Source organism: Telopea speciosissima, chromosome 9 (assembly GCF_018873765.1).
Source record: "Telopea speciosissima isolate NSW1024214 ecotype Mountain lineage chromosome 9, Tspe_v1, whole genome shotgun sequence".
Classification (NCBI taxonomy): Eukaryota; Viridiplantae; Streptophyta; class Magnoliopsida; order Proteales; family Proteaceae; genus Telopea; species Telopea speciosissima.
In genome coordinates this window covers 60,701,982-60,717,300 of record NC_057924.1, presented here as the reverse complement: position 1 = coordinate 60,717,300, position 15,319 = coordinate 60,701,982, and the positions used below count along the sequence as shown (strand labels likewise).

General features: G+C 37.4%; 1 protein-coding gene across 1 annotated transcript; it reads left to right on the top strand.

Moving 5' to 3' along the window:
- The first annotated feature begins 902 nt into the window (after positions 1 to 902).
- Positions 903 to 14,538, top strand: LOC122640374 (V-type proton ATPase catalytic subunit A-like). Its single transcript, XM_043833541.1, has 21 exons — positions 903 to 968; positions 1,072 to 1,224; positions 2,947 to 3,073; positions 4,391 to 4,446; positions 4,529 to 4,585; positions 4,769 to 4,880; positions 4,970 to 5,007; positions 5,171 to 5,272; positions 5,512 to 5,568; positions 5,721 to 5,792; positions 5,893 to 5,994; positions 6,129 to 6,191; positions 6,277 to 6,409; positions 9,211 to 9,317; positions 10,627 to 10,821; positions 11,269 to 11,355; positions 11,492 to 11,596; positions 13,106 to 13,203; positions 13,328 to 13,406; positions 13,904 to 13,992; positions 14,118 to 14,538. Exons 2-21 carry the CDS (start codon positions 1,147 to 1,149, stop codon positions 14,230 to 14,232), a joined length of 1,872 nt encoding a protein of 623 aa, XP_043689476.1. The 5' UTR covers positions 903 to 968; positions 1,072 to 1,146; the 3' UTR covers positions 14,233 to 14,538.
- Positions 14,539 to 15,319: the final 781 nt, after the last annotated feature.

The window sequence follows — 15,319 nt, the reverse complement described above, 5'->3', positions numbered from 1 at the left end:
GAAAGAGGGAGAGATTAATTTCTGTTTTACAAGGTGGAGGTGGTGCAGTGGTTGAGGAGGAGGAAGAGGAGTTGGAATTGGGAATAAAAGGTGGGCTTTGGTGCCAGGCACGAATTTAACGGTCGGAGGAGCCGATGTAGAGGAATTTTCCGGTGAGGGAGAGGGAGAAGACGTGGGAGGAGTGGCCTTTGAGTGTTGAAATGCAGTGGTAGGTTGTTGGAGGAGTGGTAATAGTAGTAGTGCTGTGTTGTTGTTGTTGTTGTTATTGTAGCGAGCCTTGTGGGCTGAGGGAAGGAAGGAGGGTAGACTTACCTTCGCCGGAGGGTAGCTGGGCCAGGGGAACTCCGCTGCAGAAGGTTTGGTCTTCTGCAACCTTCATCGGAACTGGTGTATAGCAAAACCCTAAATTGATTTAGGGTTTCCATGTTTGGAGGAGAAGAATGAGAATAAGTGTAAAATGGTACTTAAAATAAGTCACTAAAGTAAAAAAGTAAAATTATCTTTTTACTTTAAAAATTAACAGTTCCCCAACACTTGTAAGCCATCAGGGGTTATACGTAAAAAGTAAAACTCTGAAAGATGTTTTGTTATTATTTCAAACACCAGGAAATACATGTAATTTGCCCAAAAAAATAAAACCACTCAATTTAACAAAGAATCCTTTAACCACATCATTAACTCCAAACTTTCTTTGGTGTGCAAAGACCCGGGTTTACATCTTCGCCAATTACATCTCCATTGTGGGTCCAACCAAAAAAGAATATCCTCATGTCCAAAGGTCGGCTTTTGGCATCAGAAGTAAATATGTATAGGTACAGGGGCAATTGCGGTAATTACGAAGGTTTTGGAAAATGGCTTTCTATAAACCGATCACCCAAACTCTGTTGTCTCTCTGGTTCTCTGGTCTCCGCTACTTCGGATCTTAATTCTTCGCTGCCGTCGAGGAGCCAAACTTCTCATTCTTTCCAGTGAATTTTTCTCCCCGAGATTTCTCGAAATCCTAGTACTGTTGGCTGATCGTGTTCCAACTTACTGTGAGTGTTGTTTTTTTTTTTTTTTTTTGGCTGGCAGATTTAGTTATTAGAATCGTAATTGTAGAAATCTCTGACTTCGATCTCTGTTTGCTTGCTGGATCCGTTAGCCAAAATGCCATCGAATAATGGAATCCGAATGACGACATTTGAAGACTCTGAGAAGGAGAGCGAGTTTGGTTACGTTCGCAAGGTATCGGCATTTTTTTTTCTTGTTTTTTGATCTCATTTTTCAGGTTGAGTTCTGGATGGCTGGGTTGGTTTTAATTTTTTTACTATATTTGGTGCGTTAAATGTATTCGTTTCTCAAATTATAGTTCCGTGACTGTTTCTGTCGTTCATTTTAGTAGTCTAATGATTCTTCTATTCCACAGTGGATTTGGTGGCACTGTGAGAAGTTGAATTGTTTCTCTCAAGGGCTTCTTGAGCGTCATCATTATCTGTTTCCTCCTTCTACATCGATTACTTTGGTAGTCGGAGATGTTAATTTAGTTGGAAAAAGATTTAATTTTGCAGTGATTTTGAGGATCTTTAAAAGACCCCCCGGTTTTTAATGATTCTTTGAGCGCAGTCAGTTATCAGTAGCCTCTAATTGAACTAACAGGATCTTATTTGGTATTCTTGTGATATCTACTTAGGTTGTCCTGAAGGTACTTATCATTTTTTATTTTTAGCTTAATCAGGTCTTACTTATTATGAATACTCAAATGAAAGAGCAGATTGAACACAGGAAATGAGGAGATGTGTTTTTTTCTTGCTTGAACGCAAGCAACTTAGTGCTATGATAAGTGCTAAAAGAGTTTGATAATCTGCCTAAGAGTGCACTTGGAGAAGAATTCAACTCAATTTTATGGGATTTTATAGAGATTATGGTGTTATTCCGTATGATTGTACATGCTTGGATATAGACACACAATACAATGACAGTTCCTGCATATGTTTGACAAAAAGTTACACACACACACACACCCCCCAAAAAAAACCTGTAAGATAGAGCCAAATGTACTGAAAGATATATTTGGTCACAAGATGCGTATATTCTTTCAGTTATCTATGCATAGGAGAATTATTCCAGATAGTTAAAGAGTAGAAACGATATCGCTGGTTGTATGTCAGTTAACAAACATGTATTGGTGGTCTTCTTTTCTTTCTTGCACATCGTATAAGGGTTCGGCAAATGAAGGTCCCTGGTCTTGAAATTATCTACTTTAATATCATATCAAGGGTAGCAATCCCAATGGAAGCTTCTGCTTTAGTAGGTACAAATATTATTGCAGGGGATGATTATTAAAAAGCATGATATTTTTTTTTCTTAACCTTTTTGGGTAGAAGATATGAGTTTTAAAATGTGAAATTCTGTGTAAAATAGTTTTAGTTGTGCATGAGTCTCATGGTTGTCAAGGCGTCTTCGCCTAGGTTCCTTGGTTGTTGGTTTCCTATTGCGTCCAGGCCCTCTCCAACAACTTGGGTCACCTAGACGCCATGACCACTATGATTGAACGTGTATTAGAATTGCAGACTTACTGTCTCCCTCATTTCCTGGTTTAGAATTGTGTTGTCTAGGACCTGATGAGTACTACTTTAGGGTGACAATTACTGTTTAACTTAATACTTCTTGTTTAGCTTTAGATTAATTAACAATTGGTATCAATTAGCTATATTGTTGTTGGTTTGTAGTATTTTTCTTATTGTTTTATTCTTCTTCTACAATCCTCATTAGGACCTAGAAATTGTATTTCCTTTCCCATTATTTTTATCATCTGTTCAAAATAGTCCTTACTTAGTAGTATTATGATACATGGGAGCTATTGTTTCCTATGCTATTTTCTATTTGCTATTACATCCAGTTGAATGTTGTAAACCATAACATGAGTCCCATGGTTATATTTTCTCTCACTATTTTATCATTTGGCAGGTATCGGGACCTGTTGTTGTTGCAGATGGAATGGCAGGGGCTGCCATGTATGAACTTGTTCGTGTGGGACATGACAGCCTTATTGGAGAAATTATTAGATTGGAAGGAGATTCTGCTACAATCCAAGGTATTTGCTTTTGGTTTTCCCTTCCAATGGCTTTTTCTGCGCATGGTATTTTTGTCATCGCTTTGTGCTGGTACCCGTTAATCCATTCCTCCTTGGTATCTGTATCCTCGTCCTATTTTCTTATGTAATACTAATTTAAGAAATTTAAACAGTACTAAACAAAATTGATAAACAAAGAAACAAAAGTCCAGATTAGGGAGAAAACTCATATAACAGAATCAAACCAATAGATGGACCTGAATGGCAGGTCGAGTTCTCTTCTTAGGGAGGGTGATATTTTCTGAATTTGCAAGATCCAATGGTTGGATCTGAAATTATAGAGGAATCCTAAGTAATACTAGGACAGGGTCAAATCTGTCAAAATAAAGTCCAGACTGATGAACTGATTGCTGAAGCATAAACACAATGAAAACTTGATGTTATGATATTAAAATCAAACAAATCAGATCAGGGGATGAAGGGTATCGACTTCAACATTCGAACCCATAAAATAAATCCTACTCGAAGTAGGACTATGCTAAACAGCCGATAGATTTTAATTCAGAGAACAGATTTAGATAGGAAACAATATCCAGAAGAGTAATCTGAAATCAGAATATAAATCAGACTAGAGACTCACCCTCAAATTCAACAGTCCTAGTGAAGATAGGATTGGGAAATCACAGCAATAGTAATGGCAGAACTGCAGATTAGTAAGCAAGAGAACAGTACCTTAATCGACGGAAATAGTTGAGCAAAGGCACCTGGGCTTCCCGCTGCAAGGTGTTGGCTGGATTACACACCAGTCAAACCTTGATTCATTCAAGGGAAACTTCCAAGCAAGGAGTGAAAAACTGAAACTTGAATGGCTAGAAATCGTGGGCTATGGGAGCCCCCATGCCTTTATTTATAAAAACCAATAAACAGTGTTTGAATCAGACGAGGCAAACCTCTAGTCAATTCCAAATGGCCATTTCTTTTTAAAGTCTAAGTAAGTGGTCTTTAAAAAGGATGAGGACCCAAACTTAAGGACTTGAAACAAGTACTAAAATATCTATACTTAAATTGGACCAAACAAACAACCGGTTCAACTGGAATTAACCCTAAACAACTTAAAACATAAAAGAAACACTTCAACATGAAATAAAAGTGGGCCAAAGCCTTGGAAAAGGCTGGGCCACGCTAGGCAGCAGGTTTCTTCGCCCTCCTGCGATAGGTGGTCTACATCATTTTCTGCATCTGTCGTTTTCCATTAGTGATTTTTGTTCTTTAATCTGTATGTCCATTGGATTTAGTGTAATCTCAATGCTGATGGGATGGTTTTTGCCTGAATTTCAGTCTATGAAGAGACAGCTGGGTTGATGGTGAATGATCCTGTTCTAAGAACACACAAGGTAATTCTAGGTTTGCTCCTGCTTCTGTTAGAGATTGAGGTTATGTGAACTTCATGTTGCATATTGTTTGTTGTTATTGCAGCCGCTTTCAGTGGAGTTGGGACCTGGAATTTTGGGGAACATTTTTGATGGTATTCAGGTTAGATTCTAACTGCTATTGTTAATATCATTGGATCTAGTACTTAACTTTCTTGTCTCTTTTGTTCCATTTTTTCTTTTACAGTTATTTATTAGAAGAACGGTTTTTTCTCAAGGAGCCATTTCTCAACAGGAGCTCAAGTCTTTACTTGCCGGGAACTAATGGTTTCCTTGTTCACTGCAGAGGCCTTTGAAAACTATCGCTAGAATATCTGCTGATGTCTATATACCTCGTGGGGTCTCTGTACCAGCTCTGGACAAAGACATTCTCTGGGAGTTCCAACCCAAAAAAATAGGTAATTTTTTAACATAACAATCATAATGGTATGTTGAGCGGAGATGCTTGATACTTGATTAATTTAAGGTTCTTCTACTACTACTACAGGTGAGGGAGACCTTCTAACTGGTGGAGACCTATATGCTGTAAGTTTGATGGCATCAATTATACTTTTGGAAATATTTGAGGGTCTCTTATGACAAACTGGGAAAAAGAAATGGAAAACAGTGGTGCCTGTGTGGTACTGCACTGAAAATCTCCTTTACTTTGTGTAGCATTAGTCTTTTAACAAATCATTCTGTATTGCAGACTGTCTTTGAGAACAGTTTGATGCAACATCATGTTGCACTTCCTCCTGATGCTATGGGAAAGATCAATTACATTGCACCTGCTGGTCAATACTCACTAAAGGTTGGTCGGTCAGAATCCTTTGTATTTATTATAAGCCTTCTGAAGGCATTGATGGTCAATGTACTGTCTTTTTCCTTTCCCTATATGGAAACATGTACCATGACTAGCAAGTGGTGTTGAATCCAGACTCAACACTTTTGATGCATCACAATCTCATGTTTCTCTTCTGTTTGTTCACTATATCACTATATTAAGTTTATTTCATCTACATATATGCTTAACCTACTGTATATCTACAGGATACTGTGTTAGAGCTTGAGTTTCAAGGTGTCAAAAAGCAATTTACCATGCTTCAGGTTATTGAATTTATTTACTTTGGGTATTGTTTCAACTTAGATGTAGATCTTTGCTTTCTGATACTTCAAACTCCTCATTTTTTTAATTGGGGCTAGTAACAATTTCATAATTTGAAGCCTTCTTACACTAGTTTTTCTCTACCCTTCTGCAGACTTGGCCTGTCCGTTCACCACGGCCTGTCGCATCGAAACTTGCTGCTGATACACCTCTCTTAACTGGGCAGGTTGTATAACAAATAAAATAAGTTGTCTGATGTTTTTATCCCTGATTGCTTCATTTTAAGCAGGAGTTCCTCATAGGTTTTTTTTCAATATTTTATACAGCGTGTTCTTGATGCCCTTTTCCCCTCTGTTCTTGGTGGGACTTGCGCCATCCCTGGAGCATTTGGTTGTGGGAAAACAGTCATTAGTCAAGCTCTTTCTAAGGTTGGTTTGTCTTTTATTTGTTGGAGTATGCTCCTTTCATTTGGGTAAAAACCTTCTGTTCTCCTTTGGTTGTCTGGGGATGATGGGAACTAGATCAATGGAGTTCTTATGCATCAGTTTTTGTCCATGTGCAGTACTCTAATTCGGACACTGTGGTTTATGTTGGTTGTGGAGAGAGAGGAAATGAAATGGCAGAGGTGTGTAGCTCTTTTGCCTTCTTCCATTGTTTGCCAGTCCTTTTATAGTCTTCAAAACATTAAACCTTTACTGAAAATTTTGCAGGTTCTTATGGATTTTCCTCAATTGACTATGACGTTGCCTGATGGCCGTGAAGAATCTGTCATGAAGCGCACAACACTTGTAGCAAACACTTCAAACATGCCTGTGGCTGCTCGAGAGGCCTCCATTTATACAGGTCAGTATTTTGCTTTTTTCTTGCTGAGATGCTGTGGCTATTCAAACTCTGAGATTTCCTTCTTGAATTAAATTGCTGAGATGATGGGGATATTCCAGTTGTTACAGGATGACCCTGAGGTTTACTTCTTGAATTAATTATAAAATTATTACAGATGCTTGTCATGTTGAATTTTGTGAATGATTTTTTTCCAATGTTATTTGCCTTAAAGCAGCGAGAGTAGAATTTTATGATGGAAGCTGACTTCATTTAGAGGCATATGTGAATCATATTTTTATGCTTTAACTGTACTTGGATCTAAGAAAATTCCACATGAATGGTTCATTTTTCAGTAATCCAGTAGCCTTGTACGTCTAAATCATCTTGAGGCTAACCTGATGGGGAAGGCGTCTTCTTTGTAGTAAGGAACTTGTAGATATGCTAGATCTTGGTAATTCCTAGAAAACGGGGAGTAAGAAGCATGCATACGATTTTGAATGTGTGGTCAAAGGCTGGTTTGGAATTCAAGGGTTATTATGTTAGTCGGAGGTTTCTCTGTTGTTTTTTTTTTTTTATCCCAGGTTTGAAATTTTGAATATAGACCCATTTTTCCCTCTGCCAAAGCCAAAATGTTTAGGCGAAATGGGTGAAATTTGGTCCATTTTGCTAAAAAAAGAGAACTGGCCATTTTGAGGCCCAAACAATGGAATTTTGCCCTGAAACTTGAGGGAGTGCTTATTTAAGTATGATTACAATTGTTTAAAATCATTAGATTGAAAAAAAAACCCAGAGTGGTAGTTGGCTTTGGACATATCTAGTATATAGCATAGCTTAATGCATCTTTTCCCTTTTGTAACCTATTCTACACATAATTTAGGCCTAGAACACACAATATTCAATCAAAACAATTGAAATGCAAGCAACTTTGTGAAGTTGTAGATCAGCCTATGATTGTCTAACATATAAAAAACTGAACACCAACCAATATATATTTATCTTAATTTTTGCAAAAAATCAAAATTTGGTAAAATTTGGCGAAATGTTATTCAAATCCATCCAAATTTTGAAGTGGATGCTCCAAAGTCGACCACCAAGCCTTGATCAAGAAGCTAAATGGAGGATTATAGCAAAAAATCTGTGTTTTGTAGCAATTCAGGAACTCACGAGCGAAAGTGGTGAAATTGCAAGATTTTGACAAAACACGTTGAAATTTCGTCAAAATCTCGTTGAGATCCTGCTTTGGTATATGGGCTTTGTATCATTCCGCGTAACTTAATAGTTCCCTGTATTGCGTCCATGATTTCATTTCTGTTTCTGTTGAAAATGATGCCGAATTTGAGAATCCTGTTTGGATCCTAATGTGAGTATGTGACAGTTGGCAGCAGGTTTGCATATGTGCCCTCGGCTATTTTCCAATTTAAGAAATGTTGTTGTAATATATTGCATTCTGATTGCAATTCTCAGAGTTAAGATGGAATGGATACTGACTGTGGACCCTAAAATTAAGATCATGTAATTATTAGCATATTTAAATGATTTGAAGGGAAATGATGCAATAATGAAGAATTATACTGGATCAAACAGTGCACATTCAATGAGCTGTATTATGAGGAGGAAAAGAAAAGGAATCAGAGGTATCACATCCAAAACCATTCAGGGTTGGACTGGAATGGGGTCCAGCATGAGTAGTCTAATCTGAAGATGATGCAGTTGCATTGGACATTAATCCCGTATGGAGGCCTTACGCAAGCTTGGGAGGCCATAAGATGATGGTGGCAGTCCAATGGGATGAAATTGACCTTTGTATAGTTATATTATACGTTGGACCTTTTATTTTTCTGGGTTTCATTGTAATGGGCCTAATTTATAAGCCCATAAAGTGGTGATAAAGTTAGTACATGGGATTAGTCATTTAGTTGTCAAGTGTTTAAGTTAGATTAGGAGTCCTTTTATGAGTCAATTTTAAGAATTTTAGAAGGTCTTTATATATGTAATACACCCCCCATCAATTAGAGATGATTTGAGTAAAGAATGTGAGTTTTTTAAAGAATTTTGGTGATGTTGAGCAGTGCATACGGGATTGGTATCCCATACCTGATTTCTTCTATTCTCTTCCTCTCTATTTCCTCCCAAGCAGATCGATTGCATCTCTTTTTCCTGCCCTTCCATCAATCAGATTTCCTCCCTTAACAATGCTGTTGCTTCCTTTATCTCAGATCTGAGCATTGGGCCTGCTTGCATCTAAGATCCGTAATCTAGATTTTCAGATTGCGTTAAAGATGTGTCAATGCACCATCTGGCTGGCTCATTTTCTCTTCAATGTTCTGTTTCTATGTTCTTTTTGTAAAATATTGTTTTGCATTGTTTCACAATCTTTATATTTCCCTACATTTGAGTTTATTTTCATTGCTCACTGTGTATTGTGTGTGTGTGCATGCGCATTTTCCTCTACATGTTAATCATGCATGTTTGTGGATCATTTGATCTGGATCAGGCCTGGTTGGGACAAATCGAATCTGTAGTACTTGGTGGATTTGCTGATCCACTGGCTTTATCAGTTTTCTGCGCACTGGCTTGGCCAACCGAGAATTATCTGGGTTGGTATTGCCTGGGAGCTACCGGGTGGCCAATCCTAAGGCACTGCTTTCTGTTCTTTTTTTTTTCTTTTCCCGTTTGTATGTGAGATTGTTTGTATTCATTACTTAAAAAAGGGGTAAAATGAAGGCCCTTTTCCTGTAAACTGCTCTTTTTGATGTCTTGTGTTGTGCATAACCATGTGATGGGATTCAGTATGTTGTGCTGATATGATTTGGATGTTTCAGGCATTACGATAGCTGAATATTTCAGAGATATGGGTTACAATGTTAGTATGATGGCTGATTCGACATCTCGTTGGGCAGAAGCATTGCGTGAAATATCAGGGCGTCTGGTAATTTCCTCGTTTTGTTGGTCAAACCTTTTGTGTTATATAATTGTTCAAATAAGAAGGATAAAGTCTGGGGTTTAGAACATCTCATCATGGAGAGAATGGAACTGGAGAGGCAAAGATGGTAATGGGCGGATCACCAAAATCTATCATTTATGTTAGAAAGTAGCGTCCCTATTTTGTTTCTGAAAATGATATCCTAGCTCTAAATGGAAAAAACAAAACAACCACCAGAAACCATCATTTATGGTAGAATATATGTCTGAATGATATCATAGCTTTTCCTTGGTTGAATGGCCAAATGACTTTTACTACTTTTTTGTTTTCTTAATAGCTGTGCTGGTTGGTGCTATTGTTACATTTAGAACTGTGTAGATTTTTCATCTCAGAATTTAATTATTAGTGGCTTAGTACTTTTCATGTTAGTGTTCTTATAAGAAAATTTCTCAGTGGTGGGGTATGTGTGCTTCAACTGTGCAAATAATGATGCTCAAATTTTAGTAAGTTGAAAATAATTTAGGAATACTTAACTGCTGTTAAAAAGAAGCATGCCATATCTTCAGGGGTTAATATTGCCATGTGTGTCATCTAATTTATAACTTGAGCTCACAGCAATGTATTCATTGCTGCTGATAATCTCACAAGTGGCATTTTGTAGGAGAGAAGATATTCCCTCTAGTTTCTTGAAAAAGAAATGAGAACAGTCTGCTAATTTTACAGCATGATTTGCCCCCTTCCCTTAGAGAAAAAACAAAACTAGGTAAATGGAATGGAGGAGGCTCAGTCCGGGAGCATTGTCAGACTGGGTGAAAGAATTTGTCAAATTGCTATGCTGTAACCATTGTTCAAAATCGCATTTGCCCCCTTGCATAGACATTTTTTTTTAAAAAAATTTTAACCATTTTACAAGGTTCCAACAGGCTCTTACTTGTGGTTGATGCTTGCCAGTAGATTGAAAAATACAACCATTCAGAATCACAATTACTGGCTTTGATAGAATATAAGCAAAGATTAAAGTCTAAACTGTGTTATTAATGTTGATTCAGATTTTGAAAGTCAAGGCAATTTCCAAAAGAATTATTAACTAGTGGGCATTCTAATTTGGCCATAATTGCTTGAATAATATCTGAATCATGAAAGTATGGTTATGTTTTCTGATCTTAGGTGCACTACTCATTTTAATTTTGCTTAGCCATTCTTAAAATTATTTATTTTGATAATTCTTCTTATGCTTCTAGCTATATGACTGGCACTTAATGCTTTTGATATCCTTGCCTTACTCTAATGGTGGAACTTTTTTCTTTTTCCTCAGGCAGAAATGCCTGCAGATAGTGGTTATCCTGCTTATCTGGCGGCACGTTTAGCCTCTTTCTATGAACGGGCAGGTAAAGTGAAGTGCCTTGGTTCGCCAGAACGCACTGGTAGTGTCACAATTGTTGGTGCTGTTTCTCCTCCAGGTGGAGATTTCTCAGATCCTGTGACATCCGCGACCCTCAGTATTGTTCAGGTGCAATGGCGTTCATTTAATAATTCAAATACCTTCCACTTGGTACACCACTTGAAGTTGGGTGGATTGGGAATAACTATACTCCCTTTGTAGCTAGTATAGGACATTACAGCAGCATTGAAAGTCACCAATCGTTAGTGGGTCTCAGGAGAATTTTTTTTTTTAATAAAAATTGACCAGGTGAATGTTTATAATTTTTGAGTCATATATTTTTGGTCGGTCAGGAAAAGGAAAATTAGAGAAAAATGCAGATGTGATTCTTTGGCCCATGCACCAGTTAGAATCTTCTTGTGATCCATTAGACAATGATCATTGAGTACCACCTGATAGATGGGTGTGATAAGTAAGCGTATATGTTGGCAGGATTGATCTTCATTTTCCCATCTTGATATTCTCTTCGTCTAAACAACATTCAACTTCTTATTCTTTTTTTGTAATCTTTTGCAGGTCTTCTGGGGTCTGGACAAAAAACTTGCTCAGAGGAAACACTTTCCATCTGTAAACTGGCTTATTTCTTACTCCAAATACTCCCAGGTCTGTGATTAAAAGTTCCAGTGTGTGCCACATTCCACAATCAATTATTAAAAGGGATACTCTACTATGCATATGATGCTCCCTGCTTTTTCATTGGATTGTTTGGCATTCTCACATATCCTTCCCTGCATTCCAGGCCTTGGAGTCTTTCTATGAGCAATTTGATTCAGATTTTATTGGAATCAGGACAAAAGCACGTGAGGTGTTGCAGAGAGAAGATGACCTGAATGAAATTGTCCAAGTATGTAGTCAATTTTGCTTTAAATACGCTTCCCTACTTGTTGGATGAATATACTTGTTTCAAAACAAAAGTTTTTAATGTAAACCAGTCTCTAGGCCAGTATAGCTTAGCAAAAACTAGTTCACAGAAGGATCACAGCAACCAGATTCGGGGGAAACTTTATAACTTAAGATAGATAATTCAGAACTGAACTGTGAAGGATCACAGATCCACCAGATTTGGGAGAAGCTTTATAACTTAAGACAGTTCAGAACAGAATCAAACTTCAGTCGAATGGTCTATTCTACTAACAGAATCAGCCTATAGAATTTGATCCAAATCTGATAACAGAATAGGGAGATCCAGTAGAGTGCTAGAGTTATTAGGAATTCAAATAGAAGTTGCAGAACAGTACTAATCGAACAGAAGAAACAGATCTGAGAATAGAATTTCAAAGAGCAATATGACAGGAACTATATAGTATGAAATCTGAGCTCAAACAGAACAGAACTTTGTATGATATGACTAATAGAATTGAAAGTGAACAGAAAGCAGGGGTGCCACAAGGTGAAGTATATGACAGAATTTAACCTGTGAACTTAAATTAGAGATCGAAAGATAGAAGGATAATAAGGCAGGAATGCACATTCACTGGTTTTGGAATCCACTTTTACTAAGGAATGCACCTACTGGAGCAACTATTGAATCCACAATGGAAAAAGTTCAGAAAAACTAAACTATATTACTTCTCAAATTGATTGATGGGCCATAAAACCTTACATGTATTTATAGTGTCTTTTAACCTAAAGTAGGATAGCATAGGAACTGTTTACAGATAATCTTGTCCAAAAGAAAATAATAAAAAACAGCAGTTAAATGAAATAAAACACTTCATTAACCTGTTCCACTAGGAGACTCTCTTGAAATTGAGATATGCTGGAAATGTAACATCTTACCTAATCCAGCCAGGTAGTAACAGAATTTAAAAGAAAACAAGCACTAAGACCTCACTAATCTGGACTAAATTAATCCTACTTGACTTTCCAACATAATGATTATTGCAAGTATGCTTTTTATCAGGAAACAAAAAAATGAAGCAGATTGAAGTCTTAGATTTTGAAGTACTCTGGAATTTCACCTCTTGTAGGGGGTGAGATGATTAAGTTTCTTTTTCCTGGATTTAGAGAAATGATAAGAGGCTGGGAATAGGGCCCATTGGTTGGATGTTCAGGATCTCTTTGATCAGGGTATTTTTGGTCTCTCTGATATCCTTGTGGGGCTAAATATATATGGTTAGATATCCTGTGTGGTTTTAGTGTCCTTTTTCTTCATCTTGGGGTGGTCCATGTATCCTTGTTTCCATTCTCTTCAATAAACATTTATTTATTGCTGATCAAGAAAAACAAAATATATGGTCAGATAACTTAATATCTCTGCCTGAGCCAATTATCTGAAGCATAAGATAGGGTATTTCTCTTATCTCTGTTTTAGCTCCCCCTTGGGCTTATGTCTGTGCTTATGACATTGCAGCTTGTGGGCAAAGATGCTTTGGCAGAAACAGATAAGATTACCTTGGAGACTGCTAAACTTCTGAGGGAGGACTACCTTGCCCAGAATGCATTTACCCCGTAAGTAACAGGCGCTACAATTTTATAACTGTTGGGTTCACTTCGTGGATAATATCATGCAGTTCTTACATTATTTATACCTTGCTTGTATGTCCTCACCTATTTATTTACATGGCTGTAACAGATACGATAAATTTTGCCCATTTTACAAGTCGGTTTGGATGATGCGCAACATTATCCATTTCTCCAATTTGGCCAATCAGGTAGGACCCTCTACTTCTTTCTGAAGTTTGTGAACAATTAATCTATTATTGCTGATCCTCAGGATATGTATTTGTGTGTCATTTGAATTCCCATTTTTATTTTCTTTTACTATTGGACCAACACTTTTCACTTATATCCACAAAAAGAAATTCAATTTTTCTCTTTCTTCTGAAATAAAAGCTCGTTCCCTACTGGAAAGGACCAGTACTCTAAATCCTAGTCTATGTGATGAGGTGTAGTTACCAGTATCATTGAGAGTTTGAATCCTTTGGAAGCCAGTTCCATTTTTGAAAATTATAGGGTGGTTTTAAGCATCAATGTCTACTATGTGATCTGGTTACTGCTACAAGTCTTAATGTTATTCGTGTAGAATTTTATGGTGAAAATATTTCAGATTTGAAACAGAAAGTCTGGTCCAAAATAGCTTGTAACCATATTGATGATTAAAATGATGTAAGATCCTTGAGGTTCCAATACTGATGATGGATTTCTGCAGGCCGTGGAGCGAGGTGCTGGTATGGATGGGCAGAGAATAACATACAGTCTTATCAAACACAAGATGGGAGATCTCTTTTACCGATTAGTGTAAGTAAAACAGTAGGAAACTTAAGGGGGGGGGGACACCGAAGACCTAGGAGAGAAGCATTGCATTTAGTTGCTTTATGGTCAGAAGCGTATAGTAACTAAACTAATACACTTCCACACCACAGGTCTCAGAAATTTGAGGATCCAGCAGAAGGGGAGGCTGCTTTGGTGGCAAAATTTAGTAAGCTACATGAAGATCTGACTGCAGGTTTCCGCAACCTCGAGGATGAAACTCGATGATCAAGTATCTCGACTTGGTTTTGTGTAGATCATTTCTCAGTGGAAATGCTGATCTGCAGCTAGGACACTGGTCTCTTTCGGCATTTGTAACATGTTACAAGTCCGAGCCACACTATGATGGGTCCATGTTGTGGTGACTTTTGTAGTCAGCGTTTGTGCATTGTGTTTAAATTAAATTTGGGTGTGCTCTCTTTTTGCCTAGAATAGTTGTTTATCTAGAATAAGAGACACTGTTTAATTCATATATGATGTCCTTGTATTTTAGATATGGTTCAGTTCATAGAATCTAAATCTGTTTGCACAAAATGGCGTCAGTGAATTCAGTTCTCAAAGGATCTTGTGTGGTGACCGTTGTTTATCAAATTTTGATCTATGTTCCTTTGATTTTCCTCTAAATGGTAGTCCAGTTTAATTATGCATACAGGTATAATCGAGGCAGATGCAAAATTTGTGGCATAATGAAGCCCCACAACCAACCCCGATAGTAATCTTACCATCTGCTCATTGTTTACTAACTTATTACATTGGTTCAAAGAGGGGGAGGAGACTGGGATTGACAATTCTACTGTGATTATCACTGAGAGAAGCTTTAACATATTATCTGGCCATTCTGGGTGATGTTCTTATTTTGCCAGGTACTGTGGAAGCATATGGTTGGGTCGATTCAGGACAGTGTAGCAATCCCTTTGAAGAGTATTAAAATGACCCTTGAGATGATAGTAGACAGGAGATTTATGGGAGCAGTGATTGAATTAGTAGTTGTGGATGCATAGTTGGAAAACCAGGTTTTGACTCGGGCAAGTTACTCAAGTAAAAAAAAAAAAAACCAGGAAACCTGGTCAAGAAATATGAAGACTTGCATAGGTTTAAGAAATGACCAGGCCAGGTATGAGTCTGTCCGAATTTTTATTGATTCAGTGTTTTTACTCGAGTCATGGGAAATACATTGAGTCTAGGTTTAATTATTATTATTATTGTTGGGCCATATATTATGCGTAGACTATACCCATAAGTTTTTTTGTTAGTCTTCAATATTAGCCCTTGTGGTTTCTTCTCACTCTGAAGTAACCATTGCCTTAGGCACATT

What these genes read in the sequence shown, in the direction of transcription:
- LOC122640374 (XM_043833541.1), top strand. Translation starts at nt 1,147, where the DNA reads ATGCCATCGAATAATGGAATCCGAATGACGACATTTGAAGACTCTGAG. An exon ending in AGATTCTGCTACAATCCAAG is followed by an intron (nt 3,074 to 4,390) that starts GTATTTGCTTTT and finishes CCTGAATTTCAG; the next exon opens with TCTATGAAGAGACAGCTGGG. An exon ending in CTGGTGGAGACCTATATGCT is followed by an intron (nt 5,008 to 5,170) that starts GTAAGTTTGATG and finishes TCTGTATTGCAG; the next exon opens with ACTGTCTTTGAGAACAGTTT.